Below are 20,335 nucleotides of genomic sequence, written 5' to 3'. Positions count from 1 at the left end.
TCTAGGTACTATTACCATCCCCATAGGTAATATTCTTAGATTATAGATGAGAAAAGTAAAGCTTAGAGAATTTAAGTATCTTGCCCAAGGTCAGAATGAATAAGGTCAAAGCTAGGTATCAGACCAGGATTTGGACCCAAGAGTCAGCCCTCTTGGCCTTTACACTGTGCAGCTTAAGAGATACTAAAAAGCAATAGCTTTGTGGGACATTGGGGTGGCTTAGAATAGTAGTGTTTTCCAAACTGGATTGCAGTCCATTAATGGATTATAAAGCTCTATTTAGTGGGCCCAAATCAGCATTAAAAAAAAATGAATTACGACAGAAAAATATCAATGTGTATGGCATATAATAAGAGCAAGCACTCTTTTATGAAACGAATGTTCCAGTTTATATCTATGTGTGTATGTACACATATGTGTGTATATGTATATATGAATTGGGTGATGTTATAAAATGTACTTCTTATTGTGGGTCACAGTCAAACAAAATTTGGAGCCCACTGGTTTAGAGGATGGAAAGCAAGCTGGAAAATATAATGAATAGAAGTGGTAGCTGCTAGAGAAGAAATTCTAGAGATAAACTGAATGTATAAATAACATTATAAAAAAAAGGGAGGAAGAGTTAACTTGTTTATATGTTTGGTAAAATACTGTAGTACTCAAAGTTGTTTTAACTGACTCATTAAGTTAGGCCTTTTTTGGTAGGGATTCACTCAGAGTTAGTATAGCTTTAATTTTACTTCTAGAGAGCTGCCCCTGCAGGTGGTTTGTGAATTGTGTATATCCATTACTGTATTTTTATTTCTCATATGAACAATTTGTTGTGATTGAATAATAACCAGACATCTCTGGTGCTTCATAGACACGAAACCCTTTTTTCTATTAGATCCATTAGAGTAGAGGTTTGCTTACTGACATGCTAGGAGAATGGGAGAAGGTGGATTAGGTTAGTCAGAATAATATTGACTCTTGAATTTTCAGCTGAAAGGGAGAATTTAGTTCAACTTCCAATTTTAAGGTGCAAAATGAATATTCATTTTTTCGGGACTATCATAAAACAGCACAAAAATACATATTCAGACAACACAAGTGGCTTATTAAAGTCAACACTAGAAAAAAGTAGCAAAGCTACATGTATACATTAGTCCTGCTCCTGCTCCTGTATAGTAATTTGCTCTCATTTTTTTGTATAGTATAGTAATTTGCCCTCATTTGTTTAGTCTGTCTTTTTTACCTGGAATGTCTTCCCTGTCCGTGCCCCCTCTTCTCCAAATACCCCCACTTCTTTCTTTCTCTCTCTCTCCCTCTCACCCAGACACACACATATACACTCACATACCTTTGCCTCTAGTTTCTGCTCAGTTTTAAAACTCAGCTTTAATTTCCTTGCCTCAGAAGCCTTCCCTGAGTTAACCTTTACAAACACAAATCTCTTTATTTTGATGCTCACATTGCCCTCAATTTGGCCAGAGGAATCCTATTTAAGCTGACTTCTCTGTCTTTTTAACATGCCCCTGGCATTCTTTAAGTATTTCCTTACTTTCTGACACAAAAAGACATTCCAGGCTCATTTTATACTTTCTCTGTCCTAGTTCTGGAATCAGCTGTTTTTCCAGGGAGCGCTGGTTTCTTCTAATGGAAATGATATTTAGAAATCAACACCTAGTGCTAGGTTTAGTTACTGCTTATGAAGTGTTATGGCTCCCAGGCCCTCTAGAGAGCTAAGAAACATATGAGTGTTACATACATAGGGGTGTGTGTATGTGTACATATGTGTACATCCATGTTCATATTTATTTCCGTATGTGTTTATCTACATGTATATTGAAAACCATGATGAGGTCATGCTGATACCTCTAGTTATAGGCTATCACAACAGAAATAATTCTGTTTTTTCCCTTACTATATTTAACTCCATTTTCCAAAAGTGAGAAAAACTTTATCTTTGTTGTATTTACTTATTTGATCAATCCTTCATATGTAATTATTTTCCAATCATCCACCTCCCTTTGTAAATGTCACTGTCACTCCATTTAGCCTTGGAAACCTTGTGCCATGCGGAGCCTGTTCACTGCAACGTGGGCACCTTCCTTCCTTTTCTTGGGTTCTGACTCCTCATATTGGACTTTCCCATTGTGTAGCTTCCCTCTTCCTCTTGCTTTGGGCTCTCATGCCCTATGCTAGGTTGTGCCTTTACATGATGCATGGCCTCTTCACCCTATTCAGGCTCTGATGTCCTGAGCCGGATCTTCCACCCATTTGGTACAGTACTTTTAACTAAACTACAGAGCTCATTTGAATTTTCTCTCTAATGCTCCTTTTCTGTTCCAGGATTCAATCCAGGATGCCACATTGCTGTTAGTTGTAATAGTTCTTCATTTGTTTTTTATCTTTTATGACCTTGACATTTTTTATGAATATTGGTCAGTTATTTTGTAGAATATCTCTCATTTTGGATTCATCTGATATGTTCTCATGATTTGATTGCAATTGTGTATTTTGGCAAGAATACCACAAAATGATGCTGTTTCCTTGTCTCAGTGGATTGTACTGGGAGGTATAGGATGTCCATTAATCTTATTACTGGTGATGTTAACCTTGATCACTTGATTAAGATAGTGTACCAGATTTTTCCTTTGTAAAATTATTATTTATTCATTTAGGGGAGATACTTTTTTTTCTTGTGGGAGATACTTTGAGTCTGCCAATTTCCTGTTTCTCCTCACTTTTGCCTACTGATTTGAGTCATCAGTGGATCTTGCCTGAAGTAATTATTGCTGTGGTGTTGGTCTAATGGTCTAATTTTTTGCAGTCCTTCTACACTTATTCATTGTATTTTTTTTTGAGATGGAGTCTCCCTGCTGTCGCCTGGGTTGGAGTGCAATGGCACGATCTCGGCTCACTGCAACTTCTGCCTCCCGGGTTCCAGCAATTCTCCTGCCTCAGCCTCCCGAGTAGCTTAGATTACAGGCGCCCACCACCACGCCCAGCTAATTTTTGTATTTTTAGTAGAGACGGGGTTTCACCATATTGGCCAGGCTGGTCTCGAACTCCTGACCTCAGGTGATCCACCATCTCAGCCTCCCAAAGTGCTGGGATTACAGGCGTGAGCCACCATGCCTGGCCCATTGTAATTCTTCTAAAGGAAGAGATGTCCCATCTCCCCTATTTATTTACTTATTCAATTATTTTATATCAATATTGGACTTCTGGATATTTATTATAGTCTCTCGGTTATAGTCCAGTACTCTATGAATTTATTTACCTAAAATCATGAGTTCATACTGAAACCTCCAATTGTATTTCAACATCACAAGGTTTATTCTAGCCTTCTCCCTTTCTGTATTTCTAATTTTTTTCTGATAGTGAGAAACCTGGTTCTCATTATCTATAATGTATTCACTTGTTTGTAGTTACAGAATTGCTAACCTGTACTCCTATGACAATAAAATTCACTAACTAGAGTATTGTATTTGTGTGTGGTTCTTTTTTTTTTTTTTCCTATCCATTCACTGTATAGTCAAAATACTGTTTTTCAAAGTTACTTCATGTTTTAGTTTGGGCTGTTATAACAAATTACCATAGATTATGTAGCTTAAACAGCAAACATTTATTTCCTCACAGTTCTGGAGGCTGGAAGTTTAGATCAGGATGCCAGCATGTTCAAGTTCTGGTGAAGGCTTTCTTCCAGGTTGCACAGTGAACTTCCTGTCCTTATATCCTTATGTGTTGAAAGGAGAGTGAGACAGCTCTGAGGTGCCTCATCACATTAAAGAGGGTTCTACCCTATGACCTAATTACCTCCCACAGGTCTCACCTCCTAATACCATCACGTTGAAGGTTAGGATTTCAACATAGGAATTTTGGGGCAACACAAACATTCACTCCATGGCACTGAGGTTCAATTATGTGAAACATTATGGTTCTGAGAGGCTGAATATATACAAAAAGATATATTCAGATTGTTACTACCTCAGTTCTTACTAACCTGTTCCTATTCTTCCTGGCTTCCCATCCTTTCTCACCCATGGCTTGTAAGGTAACAAATTTATTTAGTTTTCTTTAGAATCTCTATATTTCTTTTGTACAAATAAGCAGATACATGTATGTTTTCTGATATTCCTTTTTTCTTATAGTAAAGGCACATTTCGCTTTTTAAAAATATTTTATCTGATGGTATATCTGAAAATCACTCCAAATCACTGAAGAAATCTTCCTCATTCCTTTTTTTTTTTTTTAAGAGATGGGGTCTCACTGTATTGTCCAGATTGGTTTTGAACTCTTGGGCTCAAGTGAGCCTCCCATCTCCTGGGACTGCAGGCGTGTGCTGCTGCAACTGGCTTTTATTCTTTTTGATACCTGCATAGTATTCCTTGATTTATTCAACCACTCTCCTCTGTATGAGTATTTAGGGTGTTTCCAGTACATTTTTTTTTTGGAGACGGAGTTTTGCTCTTGTTGCCCAGGCTGGAGTGCAATGGTGAGATCTCAGCTCACTACAACCTCTGCCTCCCGGGTTCAAGTGATTCTCCTGCCTCAGCCTCCCAAGAGTAGCTGGGATTACAGGCATGTGCCACCACACCCAGCTAATTTTGTATTTTCAGTAGAGACAGGGTTTCTCCATGTTGGTCAGGCTCATCTGTAACTCCCAACCTCAGGTGATCCACCAACCTTGGCCTCCCAAAGTGCTGGCGTGAGCCACCATGCCTGGCCCCAATTTTTTTTTTTTTGAGACGGAGTCTTGCTCTATGGCCCAGGCTGGACTGCAGTGGCCGGATCTCAGCTCAAAAAATGTTGTAGTGAATTGCCTTGTTCCATATATATTTTTGTATTGTTAGATGTTGATCGATTTTTTTTTTTCACATATTCAACCAACTTTGTATTTCTAGAATAAACCCAACTTGGACATGATCTATTAATTTTTTAAGATCATGGTTATTCATTCATTTTACATTTTATTCTTAGTACTTTCCGCTGGGAGAGGAGAGTCATGCATCAGTGTATAGATTGTGCTATTCTATTGTAATGTTTTTATATAGGATTTTTACATGTCTGTTTATTCCGTTAGATTTTGCCTATAATTTTTCTCTAATATCAGTCTTATCAGATTGGTTTCAACGTTATACTGGGCTTAAAACAGAGTTGTGGAGTGTTCCCTCTTTTTCCATTATCTGAAAGATTTTGTATTAGAGATTGGCATTATTTTTTTCCTTAAGAATTCTCTGGTGAAGACTTCTAGGCTTGGATTTTTCTTTGTGGGATGATTTTCAATTATTTTAATATTAGAGTGTTTTTGACCTACCAAAAGGGTACTTTCCTGTGGCCCAACCTAATAGTTATAGCACTATCTAATTTTTAAATTTGTTATTGTGGTAGTTTTGGTAAATTGTATTTCTTTAAATAATACTTTCCACTTAACTAAAATGTTCAGTTTTATAGTCAGGGAATTATGAATGTGTGCATCAGTTGTGATGTCCTCTTTCTCATTCATGACATTAATGATTTGTGCCACCATGTTTGTGTTGTCTTGGTCCCTTCTTCCTCCTGGCAGTTTTGATAGAAGTTGATCAATTTCATTAGTTATTTTAGGTAACCAACTTAGGCTTTAGTGACCTATCTATTGAATGTTTGCCCTCTATCTCATTAATTTATGTTATTTATCATTTCCTTTTCTACTCATTTTGAAATTCTTGTTGTTTTCAGCCTTTTTGCTTTTATATTTATATATATGCATTATATATATATGCATTTAAGGCTACAGATTTCCTTTTATGCACTACTTTAACTGTATCCAATGAATTTCAATATGTCATATTTTCATTTATTCAGTTCTACATGTTTTCTAATTTCTAGTGCAGATATTTTTTCCTGACCTATGGATTATTTAGAAGTATTTCTTCTTAAAAAATTCAAAACATCTCAATATTTTATTTTTCTTTCTTTCTCTTTTTGGCTGCATACAGGGGACTTTATTGATGGTACGTGACAAGGTGGGGCCTTCCAGGCGCCACCCTCTTCAGGGAGTCTGGCATGGAAACTGTGTCAAGAAGAGATTTTTGCATGTCTGTTTATTCTGTTAGATTTGAGTGCAGCAGGTATTCCCCAGCAGCCGAGGTCCTCTCTTGTCCTTTAGTGCTCTTGCTGGGGTGGTGGTCCTGGGCACTTACTCCTTGGAGGCCTTGTGGACCATGAGGTCCACCACCCTGTTGATGTAGCCAGATTCATTTTCATTGTCATACCAGGAATTGAGCCTGACAAAGTAGTCATTGAGTGCAGTGCTGGACCCATCATGGAAGGTGGAAGAGTGGGTCTCTCTTAAAGTTGGAGGAGACAACCAGGTGTTCAGTATAGCTCAGGATGGCCTTGAGGGGGCCCTCCAGTGCCTACTTCACTACCTTCTTAATGTCATCGTATTTGGCAGGGTTTTCTGGATGGCAGATCAGATCTGACACGTAGGTGGTGGGGACATGGAAGACCATGCCAGTGATCTTCCCATTCAGCTTGGGGATGACCTTGCCCACAGCCTTGGCAGCACCAGTAGATGCAGGGATGATCTTGAGAGCCTCATGGTCGTCATGCCACAGTTTCCCAGAGGTACCATCTACCCATGTCTTCTGGGTGGCAGTGATGGCATGGACTGTGGTCATGAGTCCCTCCACAATGCCAGAGTTGTCATGGATGACCTTGGATAGGGGGGTGATCAACTGGTGGTGCAGGAGGCATTACTGAGGATCTCGAGGCTGTTTTCTTACTTCTTATGGTTCATGTCCATCACAAACATGGGGGTGTCAGCAGAAAGGACACAGATAAATACCCTTTTGGCTGTCCCCTCTAAGTGAGCTCCAGCCTTCTCCATGGTAGTGAAGATGCTCATGGACCCAACAACATAGCATCAGTGTCACCCCCATTTGATTTTGGTGGGATCTCACTCCTGGAAGATGGTGTTGGGATTTCCTTAATGACAAGCTTTCTATTCTCAGCCTTGATGCTGCCATGGAACTTGCCATGGGTGGAGTCATACTGGAACATGTAGACCATGTAGTTGACATCAAAGAAGGGGTCATTGATGACAACAATACCTGCTTTGCCAGAGTTAAAAGAAGCCCTGGTGACCAGGTGCCCAATACAGCCAAATCCGTTTATTCCAGCCTTCACTTTTCACCATGGTGTCTCAGGGACACGGCTGGTGCTGCATGAGAAGAGGCGGCTGCCTGTCAAACGAGAGGAGCAGAGAGCATCAAAAACCCTAGATTTTCTAATTAACCTTTTTTTAAAACTGGTTTCTAGCTTAAATTTCCACTATGATTAGAGAATATATGATTTCAGTCCTTTGATATTTGTTGAGACTTGTTTTAGGGTCCAATATTTGGTCAGTTTTTAGAAATATTCTGTGTTCTGCTTAAAAAGAATATGTGTTTTACATTTGCTATATTCAGTGTTCTGTATATGCTCATTGAATCAAGTTTATTCATCAGACTGTTTAAATCTTCTATGTCCTTATTGATGTTTCATCTGCTTGCTTTATTAATGAGAGTGATATAATATGTGTCGCTTGTAAGCATCATATACTTTTACAAATCTTAAAGCCTTTGTATTTTAATTAGCACATTTACTTCACTCACATTTAATTATTGATTTTTTAGGCTTAAACATTTGCCATCTTACTCTATGCTTTCTTCCAGTCTTGTATATTCTATTTCTTTTTCTCCTTTCTTGTCAATTTTGGATTATCTATATTATTGAATTTTTTAATTTTAGAAGTTAAACACTTATAAAGCTTTTCTTTTAGTGATTATTTTAGATATTATAACATGAATCCTTCAGTTATCAAAATCATTGATAATTTTATCTTCTTCCCAAACAATGTAAGAAACTTAAAACTTTTTATTCCATTTTCCCTTTTTCAATCTATATGCAGTTGTTTTGTATATACAATCTATATGCAGTTTAATTTTGCATATATTTATTTAAAATCCCATGAGAGCCTTTTGGTCCTAGCAGCAGCAGAGCTGAGCAAGCGGCTCCCTCCCTCCCTCCGCTGCCCACTGGCCGGCAGGATGGAACAGGCCACACTCCTTTGTCAAGGACTTACTGGCTGGAGGCATTACCCTCGCTGTTTCCAAGAGGACAGCGACCCGAGTTGAGTCAGTCAAGGCACTGCTGAGGTTGCAACATGCCAGTAAGCAGATTGTGGCGACCCAGTACAAAAGCATGGTGTGGTGGGCTGCAAGGTCCACATCCCCAAGGAGCAGGGCATTTGTCCTTCTGGAGGGGTGCCTGGCCAGCACCATTCACTGCTTCCCCATGCAAGCCCTCAACTTTGCCTTTAGGGATAAGTACAAGCAGGTCTTTCTGGGAGGCGTGCACAAGCACACACAGTTCTGGAGTTATTTTGCAGGCAACCTGGCTTCCCGTGGGGCGGCTGGGGCCACCTCCCTGTGCTGCTTCTACCCTCTGGAATTCGCCAGAACCCTCCTGGCAGCCAGTGTTGGGAAATTGGGCACAGAGTGGGAGCTCAGAAGGCCTGGCAGACTGCCTGGAGAAGATCAAGCCTGAGGGTATCTGAGGCCTGTCCCAGGGCTTCAGCGTCTTGGTGCAGGGCATCCATATGTACTGGGCAACCTACCTCAGCATGTATGATACAGCCAAGAGCATGCTCCCTGACCCCAAGTACACCCACCACATGGTGAGCTGGATGATTGCCCAGGCCGTGACAGTGGCCCACGTGGCCTCCTACCCACTCCAGTCCACAGTGCAGGCGGATGGTGATGCAGTCCACGTAATACTTGTGTATTACGTACACAAGTACCCTTGATTGTTGACAGAAGCTCTCCTAAGATGAAGGGGCAAAGCCTTCTTCAAGGGTGCATGGTCCAACATCCTCAGAGGCATGGGGCCAAATCTGGTCCTCTATTATGAGCTGAAGAAAGTCACCTAAGTGCATATGTCTCCTCCATAGAAATGGCAACCCAGAAAATCATGTAGGATACTTAACTATTACACATTATGAAACTTCAAGAAATTCCAGTCGTCTTTGTCCTGGCCATAGATCATATCTGTAGAGGGCTGAGGTAGGGTCTAGAAAAGGGGCTCATTGTGATCACATTCCCCATTGGCACATGATTCCATGTATTGATTATTGGGGGTGGGAGAATCATGACTTCATTGTGAGCACACAGGCAAGGCACCTCCAGCTCAGACCTAGAGTCCAGATGCTTGTAGGACCTGAGTTGGTTTTAAGTATTTATTTAAATAAAAGAAATTGTATTTCCCATTTGTACTTAAGCACTTGCTCTTCTTTTGCACAGTATTTGTAATTATGTTCTGTGTTAGGCGTGCTGCTGCAAAACAGTAAAAACAGGACACTGAGAGCCAGAAGAAGCCCCACAAGATATTATTAAATATTATGATTGTATATAGAGAATATTTAGTTTTATCTACATACTTATAATTTCTGTTGCTCTTCATTCTGTGCAGCTCCTACCACCTTCCATCAGGCATTGTTTACGCCTAGAAAAGAATACTTTTTAGAATTTTATTTAATGAGCATCTACTGATAGCAGATTCTGGTTTTGTCAATCTGAAAATGAGTTTATTTCATCTTAATTCTTAAAGGATTTATTTCAGTGAATTATAAATTGACAGTTATTCTCTTTTAGCCGTTAAATATCATACTGTATTGTCTCCTGGTTCTCATTGTTTCTTTTGAGAGCCTAGCTTAATTTAATTTTTTTTTTTTTTTTTTTTTTTTTTTTTTTTTTTTTTTTTTTTTTTTTTGGAGATGGAGTCTTGCTCTATCGCCCAGGCTGGGGTGCAGTGGCGCGATCTTGGCTCACTGCAAGCTCCGCCTCCCGGGTTCATGCCATTCTCCTGCCTCAGCCTCCCGAGTAGCTGGGACTACAGGCACCTGCCACTACAGTCACCTGCCACCGCGCCCGGCTAATTTTTTGTGTATTTTTATTAGAGACAGGGTTTCACCGTGTTAGCCAGGACAGTCTCAATCTCCTGACCTCGCAATCCACCGCCTCGGCTTTTTTCTTTGGAGATGGAGTCTTGCTCTATCGCCCAGGCTGGGGTGCAGTGGCGCGATCTTGGCTCACTGCAAGCTCCGCCTCCCGGGTTCATGCCATTCTCCTGCCTCAGCCTCCCGAGTAGCTGGGACTACAGGCACCTGCCACTACAGTCACCTGCCACCGCGCCCGGCTAATTTTTTGTGTATTTTTATTAGAGACAGGGTTTCACCGTGTTAGCCAGGACAGTCTCAATCTCCTGACCTCGCAATCCACCGCCTCGGCCTCCCAAAGTGCTGGGATTACAGGCATGAGCCACCACTCCTGGCCTAATTGTTGTTTCTTTAAAAGTAACCTGGCCTTTTTTCTCCCTGACTGTTTTAAAGATATTTCCTATCTTTGGTTTGCAGTAATTTTTACTGAGACGTGCCCAACTTATGGATTTCTTTGATTTATCTTGCTTGGGATTCCTAGGACTTCTGAATGTCTTTAATCAGTTTTGGAAAATTCTCAGCCAGATAGTGCTTCTGTGCCATGCTCTCTTTTGTCTTCTTCTGGGGTTCCAATCACATGTGTGCTATATTTTCTCATACTCTGTGCTGCTTACCCTTTCTTCTGTATTTTCTATCTTTCTGACTTACTGTCTTTTGTTCTGATGGGTTTCTTCTAACTGCTCCCAGTTCTGTAATTGTCTCTTTAGTTGCACTTAATCTGCTGTTAAACTCATCTATTGAATTCTTAATTTTGATTATTTGTCACTTTTGGAATTTATATTTGATTTGATTATTTTATAAATCTAAGTGAAAAAAAACGCTAAAAATAAAAAAGGAAAAAATTACATCATTTATACAATAATCTGGAGCTCCTGTTGATCTATTTCTATTGTCTTTTGGTTCTCATTTATGTGTGATTTTTGTCTCCAGAAGAGTCTCCATTTATGTGTACTTGGTCATCTTTGCTTATGTGCTAGACATTGTATTTTAAAAATTATTTATGTAAATTTAATTTAGCAGCTAAGATGATGTTATCTTCCTACAGAAAAGATTTTCATTTGCTTTTGCTAGTAGATGCCTGGAGTCACTAACAATCAGGCGTCAAGATTTTTCTGGGTCACTTATATGACCAAGCAATTGTTTTAATTCTAGTTTATCACTACTCCCCCAGAGAAGCTGTTTGGGGTCCGTCCCAACTAGAACATGGACTGTTTACCAGAGCTCCCATTGTTGGTGGGCCCTGGCTTCCAACTTTTGGCCTGAAAAGGCTTGTGAGTTTTTTTTTTTTTTTTTTTTAAGTTTTAATTTTATTTATTTATTTATTTTGAGACAGAGTCGCCCTCTGTTGCCCAGGCTGGAGTGCAGTGGCATGATCTTGGCTCACTGCAACCTCCATCTCCCCAGTTCAAGTGATTCTCCTGCCTCAGCCTCCTGAGTAACTAGGATTACAGGGATCCACCACCATGCCTGGCTAATTTTTGTATTTTTAGTAGAGATGGGGTTTCACCATGTTGGCCAGGCTGGTCTTGAACTCCTGACCTCAGGGGATCCGCCTGCCTCAGCCTCCCAAAATGCCAGGATTACAGGCATGAGCCACTGCACCCAGCTGGTTTTTTTGTTCTTAAATTAAAGAAGTTTTAGGTTCACAGCAAAATTGAACAGAAAGTAGAGTTCTCATATGCTGACTTCCCCCACACATTGACAAGCTTTTAAGTGCATTGTCCAGTGTGCAATTTCTCTGCTGTAATTTGTAACGCCTCCATGAGAAGTATCCCTAAATACAAGGTTTATCTTCTAGATTCTTTGTCTTCTCCCAGATCTTGGCTTGGTAATTCTTTATTACCTTGTTGGTTTGTGATGCCTTCAGCCAGTTGTTTTTTAAAAATCAGTCTAGCTTTTCTAGTAGTTCTCAGTGGGAATGTTGGTCTGAACTATGTAGCCTGCTATTATTGAACACAATTATTCCCTTTCTTATAAATTGTTGCAAGTAGATTGCATATCTGTAAAAGATAGCTGAACCTGTTAAGGAAATGGTACAACTAAAAACCTTTTCTGTTAGCCATCATAGTTTTAAAATTATACTTTCAAATATGGAGATATATTATAGAAATTAAACTTTTAATTTTAATGTATAATCTTTTATTCCAGCTCGTGATGCTGATGAGCGAGAGAAGTGGATCCATGCCTTAGAAGAAACGATTCTTCGCCATACTCTTCAGCTTCAAGTAAGGGTCTTTACATGGCTTCCAGATAGTTCATTAGTTGTTGCTTTCTTTTTTTGTCTGTTTTCTGTTTGTTTGTTTTTTAATAACTGTGATGTGATATAATAGGAACTTATAATTTCTGAGTTGTTTATTTTTCCTTTACAGTGTTATAATATATAGTAAAGTTATACTCATTTATTTTCTCCTGCTTTCTGCAGGGTAAAATACTGATTTTGTCTAGAAACAAGACAGTGCAAGACAATGCTGAAAGTGAAATTCTATGTTAAAATATGCCAGATTCATTTAAAAAATTTAATATCTGTAGTCAGTTATCGATACAACCAAATTACATAATTATGCATGATAATAGGTAAGTGCTGAGAAGTTCACCTCATTTTCTCGTTAAAGGATTTGGCTATTACCATATGTGTCAGTTAGTACTCTTTCATATGGTAGTGAAAGAAAACTCAACCCAAACTGATTCATGAAGAAGAAAGTAAATCTGGTTAGATGTGGTTTGAATTAGTTAATTCATGTCATGAGGACTCAGATCTCCCATCTCTATTTCTAGGTTCCACTTCTTTTGCATTGGCTTCATTTTCGGATAGGTTCTCCCTTGGTGGTGGTAAGGTGGTCGTAGCAATGTTAGCCTTGCATTTTTGGAACTGAGTCCCTAGGAGGCTGTTCTTTCTAGACCTTAATAGGAGCAACACAGTTATTGCTGATCACCTTAGCTTTGGCCGTGTGTCGAATCCTGACCAATCACAATTTCACAGTCATAGATTCTACCCTGGAGCTGCGATGTTACTGGCCTCACTAGAAACACATTGCTGATAGGGTGGAAGGTGTGTTCATCCTACCCCACCCCACCCACACCAAAGTCAGAATAGGGAAAAACAGATTTTGGGTGACATGCAACTAATGTCTGCCGTACTACACTGAAGATACTTTTCTATGTTTATTCTCCAATGAAAGAGCTTATATTTGTGGCACGTAGGGGATTTTGTTTTATTTTAGTTGAGAAAATTTAATTGTAGAAAACATGTTTTATAACCCTTTCTGTCTACTTTGTTCTACATCAGGAATTGACTTGTTTAGATAAGGTGGCATAGGGTATCTTAGGCCCTACAAAATAGTAAACCCCCCATCACTTGAAAGTGTTCAAGTAGAAGCTTCGAAAACATTATTCAAGGATGTGGTTATTAAGGGACTTTAAGAAATGAATATGAAATTAAAGTAGGAAATCTTTAGCCACTCTACAAGTTATGCTTTTTAAAAGCAATTTGTAATTACTGTAGATTTCTTTTAAATTTAGGCAGTTTCATACATGACTATAGCATCATTTTAGCAAATTTGTGATCCTGTAAGAGGAGGATAAGTGTTTTTTATTTGTTTGTTTTTGTTTTCTTGAGACAGAGTCTCACTTTGTCCCCCAGAAAGTAAACCTAGTTAGATGTGGTTTGTCTCGGCTCACTGCAACCTCCACCTCCTGGGTTCAAGCAATTCTCCTGCCTCAGCCACCACACCTGGCCTAAGAGGGGAGGATAAGTGTTTTAATGATCATATTAGACTGAATGTGGCAGACGAGATTTCCCCCCCATGGTTGGTTAGACTGACATTCAATATTCAACAAGAGCCACCTGCCCTTGGAGGCATTTCTGCCATTATACCCCTACGTAAACCTTCTAGAGTGCTATTGCTTACTTGCTTTCCTTCAAATGAGTTTTTTCATTTCTGGCCTCCACATTCTTGTGTGTGATGTCTTTTCTCTGTGAAATGTCTTCTACCCTTTTCTTCAAAGCCTAGTTTAGAGCTGACCTCTTCGATGAAATCTCTGCCGACTGGCCTTTCCTTCCCCAGTCCCCCAAGTTCAAAATGATCTCTTTCCTTTGAATACTATAGTATTTGCACAATTCACTAACTCCTTATCATATTCTTCTTGTTTATCTGTTGTCAGCTGATGTTGACATCGTAAGTTCAGGTTCCTAACTAGATCCAATATTGGAATTTTTCAGCTTTTGCTAAGAAGAGAGCTTGTATGTTTTTTGGAATAATGGGAAGAAAAAGATAATTTTGAGAAGTCTTAGACTTTTAATAATTTTAATATTTAAAAGTACATGTAATACAAGAGGTTTTTTTCCCTAAACTTCATGCATAGAGAAGATAGGACATTTAGAAATATAGAATTAATGTTCATTTGACTGGCAAAAGATTATCTTCTCAGAGGTAGCGAAGTGTGGTAAAGAACTTCGCTCTAGAGCCAGAATGTCTGTGTTTGTATCCCAGAGCCCACCACTTATATTTAACCATTAACATTCAACTTACGGTCTCTGAGTTTCAGTGGCCTCATCTATAAAATGGGGATAATTAGAGTACCTACTTCATGGAGTTGTTTTAGTGATTAAATAAACTAGTGTAAACTTGCTAGAACTTGATAGACTAACATTAGATGAGAACTGGTGGAAATAATGCCTGACTATATAGTAAGAACTTGGTAAATGTTAGTTGCCATTAACTAACACAACTACTGTACCTACCATTCCCTCTGCCAGTGCCTGGTATTCAGTAGCACTCAGTAAATGTTAGTTAAATGAAGAAATAATTGAAGGAATGAATGAACAAACGGTTGATGTAGAGATTGCTTGTTTATTGAATATTTTGAGATGTATAACATACTGTCTGTTAGGAACTGTGGGATGGGCATTCATAGAGCTATCTTCCAAAGGGGTATAGGAGAGGAGACGCAGTGATCTCAGCAACCTACCTTTAAAACATATCCTAATATCTACTGTCATGTTAGGTTCTCTTCTTTTGCTTTTTAAAAAAAAATTTTTTCACGAAAGTCTTATGTGTATTCCCCCGGCCCACTTCAGTTTAAAGATAAGGAAGCTCCTACTACATAGTCTAATTCTTGACCTCATGATATTTATATGTCCTTTTTTTGTTTGTTTGTTTGTTTTTTGAGACAGAGTCTCACTCGTTGCAGTGGCACAATCACAGCTCACTGCAACCTCTGCCTCCCCTGCACAAGTGATCCTCCCACCTCAGCCTCCTGAGTAGTTGGGACTACAGGCATGCACCACCACGCCTGGCTAATTTTTATATTTTTTTGTAGAGATGGGGTTTTGCCATGTTGGCCAGGCTGGTTTCGAACTCCTGGGCTCAAGCCATCTGCCCACCTTGGCCTCTGAGAGTGCTGAGATTATAGGCATGAGCCACCATGCCTAGCCATGTTCTCCTTTTTCTTTGAACTTTATCTCTTCTTTAGCCATTAAACTCCACTGCATTGGTCTTGTCATTACTAAGAGCTAAACCACCTGTAAAATACTAAGTTAAAAAGTGTTTTCTTTGACAACAGTTTTCTTATCTTCATCTTCTTCTGTCACTTTACATCTGAACTTTTCTTCTCTCATTTTGGTCTGACCCCTACTTCTCCATTTTTCCTGGCCATTTAATACTTTCTTGTTTTGCTCATCCCATTTCCCATTGGAGACCTTCTGGTCTGCTGCTTTATCACTGCTTTTGTTAGAAGACATACAAATGGCAAGGAGGTATATGAAAAGGTGCCTAACATCATTGATCATCAGAGAAATGTAGACCAAAACTACAATGAGATATCATTTCATCCCACTTAAAACGGCTTTTTTTCCCCCCAAAAGACAGGCAATAACAAAATGCTGGTGAGGATGTGGAGTAAAGGGAACCCTCATACTCTATTGGTAGGAATGTAAATTAGTACAGCCACTGTGGAGAACAGTTTTGAAGGTTCCTCAAAAAACTAAAAATAGAGCTACCACATAATCCAGCAATCCCACTGCTAGGTATAGATCCAAAAGAAAAGCAGTCAATATATGGAAGAGATACCTGCACACCCAGGTTTATTGCAGCACTATTCACGATAGCCAAGATTTGGAAGCAACCTAGGTGTCCATCAACAGATGAATGGATAAATAAAACGTGGTACATAAACACAATGGAGTACTATTCAGCTGTGAAAAAGAATGAAATCCTGTCGTTTGCAATCCTATCTTGAATAGAACTGGAGGTCATTATGTTAAGTGAAGTAAGACAGGTACAGACTTCACATGTTCTCACTTATTTGTGGGAGCTAAAAATTAAAACAATCGAACTTCATGGAACTACAGAATAGAATTATGGTTACCAGAGACTGGAAGGGTAGTTGGGTATATAAGTGTGGGGGGAGTAGGGATGGTTAATGGGTACAAAAAAAATAGAACGAATAAGATCTACCTGATAACACAACAGGGTGACTATAGTTAACAATAATTATACATTTAAAAATAACTAGAAGAGTACAATTAGATAAATGCTTGAGGTGATGGATATCTATCTACCCTGATGTGATTATTACTTATTTCATGCCTATATCAAAATATTTTATACTCCAAAAAATATATACCTGCCATGTACCCACAAAAATGTAAAAATATATATATTGTTTCTGCTATCACCTTTAGAATTTCTTGACTGGATAGTTCGTCTGTATACCATTCTGGTCTTCATTCCCCAGGGCCCCTGTTATCTGGTTTTTCTGCTTCTAGAACTGTTAGAGGTCACAAAAGCAAGATGGTTGTATCTATCACAACTTTTGTCTGACTTTTTAACTGGATATCTGTTACGATTTAATAGTCATCTTATTGACTTCTTGTTGGTTTCCAATTGAATGCTCACAGTGGACTTTTTTCATTGTATTCAGAAGCCTGTTCCCTTCTTCATAAATCAAGGCTTTATTCTTCAACAGTTCGTAGTGACTTCACCTATACTTTATTTCTCTGCTTTGAATATTTCAAAGAAAAAATATTCTTGCTCTTTCCCAAGGTTAACACTATGTACATTCACTTGACCACATGATGTTTTCTTGGAGATTGTGACCTAATTCCATCACCCTTGAGCAGCCCCCACCATTTTCATGGATTCAGCTAAACCTTCTGTAAGATGACTCTTCCCCCCTCCCCCAATCTTTGTATCTCTTTTGATATGTAGCTTTAGTCCTACTTTTTTTCCTTTTGGATTTTGACAGTTAGATGTCTCCCTGGAATTCCATTTCAGCATGGCTAAGACTGAGCTTGTCTTCTCTTTCCTCCCCAAAGCAAATTGTAATTAGGATAGACTGAAGATGACAGAAGGAAACTAAGATCTTCTTCGTCCTTTCAACTCCTATGGAAGCTGAGTTCCAGTAGTCATTCTAAATTTGTTGTGTGTCAGCTTATGGTATCTTTTCATGTCTTTACATTCAGCCAAAGAGAAAGTTCCTTGAAGGGGAGACCAGAGGGTGTGCTGTGCTTCTTAATCCCCTCTTTCTTAACCAGTGAGAGGCATTCAGTAGATACCTGATGATACTGATTAATAGAGGGGAACTTTTCAGATTTTTTTTTTTTTAACCCTAGTAAGCTTTAGTACAAACTAAATGCTGAGAGATTATCAAGTAAGGGATTGATCACCACAAGAAGACTCAGGATGTTACATCCTGTAGTTTTATAGTATCCTATATTGTACAAAATAAAATGAGTTATAGCAGCTTATCTGGATGTCATACAGGTATAAAAATCAGTTTTATAAACTTGGGTAAATTGGGGCCCATTTTAGAAAAACTCTTGCAGGCTGCGAATGCCAATATATAAATAAAGTATTATATCATAATATTATTTAATGTGGGCAAACATAAAGCCAGGTATAAATTTCTTAGGTTTAAAATCTAATAGAACTATATATCCAAAAGAAAATTTCAAGTTAAACATAATACAAAGCAATACAATCTAAATTAACATTAATTTAATGTGATAAATGTTATTGCCTTGCTAAAAGTGGGTCACTACTTACAATGTGCAAATGGTACTCACTGTTAGGATGTAGATTCGTTTAAACTATGGCATACATACACTACCATGTGGAACATGGTGATGTGTTCTCTGTTCTAACTACTGGGAAGCCTTCCTTGGCATAGCATATGCCATGGGGTCAGTTGGCTTTAACTTCACATAGATATGCCATTTACTTGGTCAGTGTCACTTCTGTGACAAGTAGTATGTTGTGCCAATTTGATTATAAGTACAAATATGGGCAATGAAGTAACTTGGTTTCAAGGTTGTTACTAAGCTGAGTAACTGTGTGGCTATACTAATTTTTATAGGCTATTAGAAATGAAAACACAGGAGATTGTTGTAGAGACTTTAGATTCAGGTTTGAAGATGCCCATGCAGATGTTTAATTGAGTTGTATAGACCTTTATGTTTCTTTTCTTTTCTTTCTTTTTTTTTTTTTGAGATGGAGTCTCGCTGTGTCGCCCATGCTGGAGTGCAATGGTGCGATTTTGGCTCACTGCAACCTCCGCCTCCCAGGTTCAAGCAATTCTCCCACCTCAGCCTCCCTAGTAGCTGGGATTATAGGTGTGCACCACCATGCCTGGCTAATTTTTTGTATTTTAGTAGAGACAGGATTTCACCACGTTGTCAAGATGGTCTTGATCTCCTGACCTCATGATCTGCCCACCTCAGCCTCCCAAAGTGCTGGGATTACAGGTGTGAGCCACTGCCCCTGGCTGACCTTTATGTTTCTTAACTTTATGCTATACATGAGTTGATATTTCAAAAATTTAAATGGTTTCTATATTATTCTTTGCACTAAACAACTGGGCATTAATTGTCCTCATATGTATTGTTTTTGTAGCTACTTCATGTAGATTTTATTTTTGGTGGTTATCAAAGTGGAATTTTATTTATTTGTTTGTTTGTTTCTTTGTTTTGAGACAGAGTCTCATTCTGTTGCCCAGGCTAGAGTACAGTGGTGCAATCTCAGCTCACTGCAGCCTCAACTTCCCAGGCTCAAGCAGTCCTCTCGCCTCAGCCTTCTAAGTAGCTGGGACTACAGGCATGCACCACCACAACCGGCTAGTTTTTTGTATTTTCAGTAGAGACAGGGTTTTACCCTATTGGCCAGGCTGGTCTTGAACTCCTGGCCTCAAGTGATCCACCTGCCTCAGCCTCCCAAAGTGTTGGGATTACAGGCATGAGCTACCACACCTGGCTCAAATTGGAATTTCATTGGTACTGCCTGTAATTTTATGTTAATTTTTTTTTTTGCCATCACTAGCTTTTATCTAAAGCCCCCAGAGAGAAAGGCCATGATACCTTGTATACGAGGGTATAAGAGTATACAAGGCAACAGGGAGGGCTGAAGGGAACAGGGTGGGCTAGAATAAGCCTCATTAGAAATACTATTGAGTCTGTGGGTAAAACATTATTATATGAAAAGGAGATGTGGTTTTAGGGTGGTGCAATTATTTTTGCAGCCTAATAGAATTACAAGTCATTATCAATGGAGACATTGTGAAACCTTTTTTTTTTTCCCCAAAAGAACTATCAGGTATGATAATTACATGTCTGCCCAACTTTTGTTATAGACTAACATAACTTAGTTGTATTTAAGGTACAATTTAGGAGAGTTGCTGAAAAATTAATCTTTAGTATTGAGATGCCTTGATTCTACCCTCAGTAGCTATAATGGCTTTTGTGTCTGAGTAGACTAATAAAATCTTTTGAGCATTTTTCTTGACCATTAAACTACTTCACTGAAGATTAGCTTTTTGAGCATCCATTTTAATTTCACAATATATAAGGATCTGTTTATCACAACTGTATTGTTTTTCCCTGGCCTCGTTAGATAATATTTTCACATCATGTAGGAAAATGGGTATATTTTTTCTCCCTTGAAGTCCTCTATTTCCCAAAGGAAATGGTTGCAATATAGATGTGTCACCTCTTCCACAGCAGATGTGTCACCTCTTCCACAGGTAAAGTAAAATGGAGAAGTAGCCAGTAAAATAGTACATGCTCAATTTGGAACATTTAGAGCATACAGGAAAGCTATTTATTTGGTAAATATTTTTTAAGCACTTACTGTGTTTCATGCATTATACTAGTTGTAGAGGATATAATTGAATACAACTACACGTAGCCCTTGACTTTATGGAACTAGTCTAGTATAAAGATTTAAGATTGCCTGGCATGGTGAGTCACGCCAGTAATCCCAGCACTTTGGGAGGCCAAGGTAGGATTGCTTGAGGCCAGAAGTGAAAAGAAAGAAAGAAAGAGAGAGAGAGAGAGAGAGA

General features: G+C 38.9%; 1 protein-coding gene and 1 pseudogene across 7 annotated transcripts in view; both read left to right on the top strand.

The window, feature by feature from the left end:
- OSBPL9 (oxysterol binding protein like 9) overlaps positions 1–20,335 on the top strand; it is a 176,195-nt gene that overhangs the window by 81,967 nt on the left and 73,893 nt on the right. For all 7 annotated transcript variants that reach the window (XM_017875421.1, XM_017875422.1, XM_017875420.1 and 4 more), the window contains one exon: positions 12,152–12,228. In XM_017875421.1, coding sequence (XP_017730910.1) covers positions 12,152–12,228 — 77 coding nt within the window. The remainder of the gene's footprint in view (positions 1–12,151; positions 12,229–20,335) is intronic.
- LOC108531809 (ADP/ATP translocase 3-like) lies at positions 6,994–8,938 on the top strand (annotated as a pseudogene).

Source organism: Rhinopithecus bieti, unplaced genomic scaffold (assembly GCF_001698545.2).
Source record: "Rhinopithecus bieti isolate Rb0 unplaced genomic scaffold, ASM169854v2 scaffold_10017, whole genome shotgun sequence".
Taxonomy (NCBI): domain Eukaryota; kingdom Metazoa; phylum Chordata; class Mammalia; order Primates; family Cercopithecidae; genus Rhinopithecus; species Rhinopithecus bieti.
The sequence above is the reverse complement of the archived record's forward strand: the minus strand, read 5'-3'. Positions and strand labels throughout refer to the sequence as shown.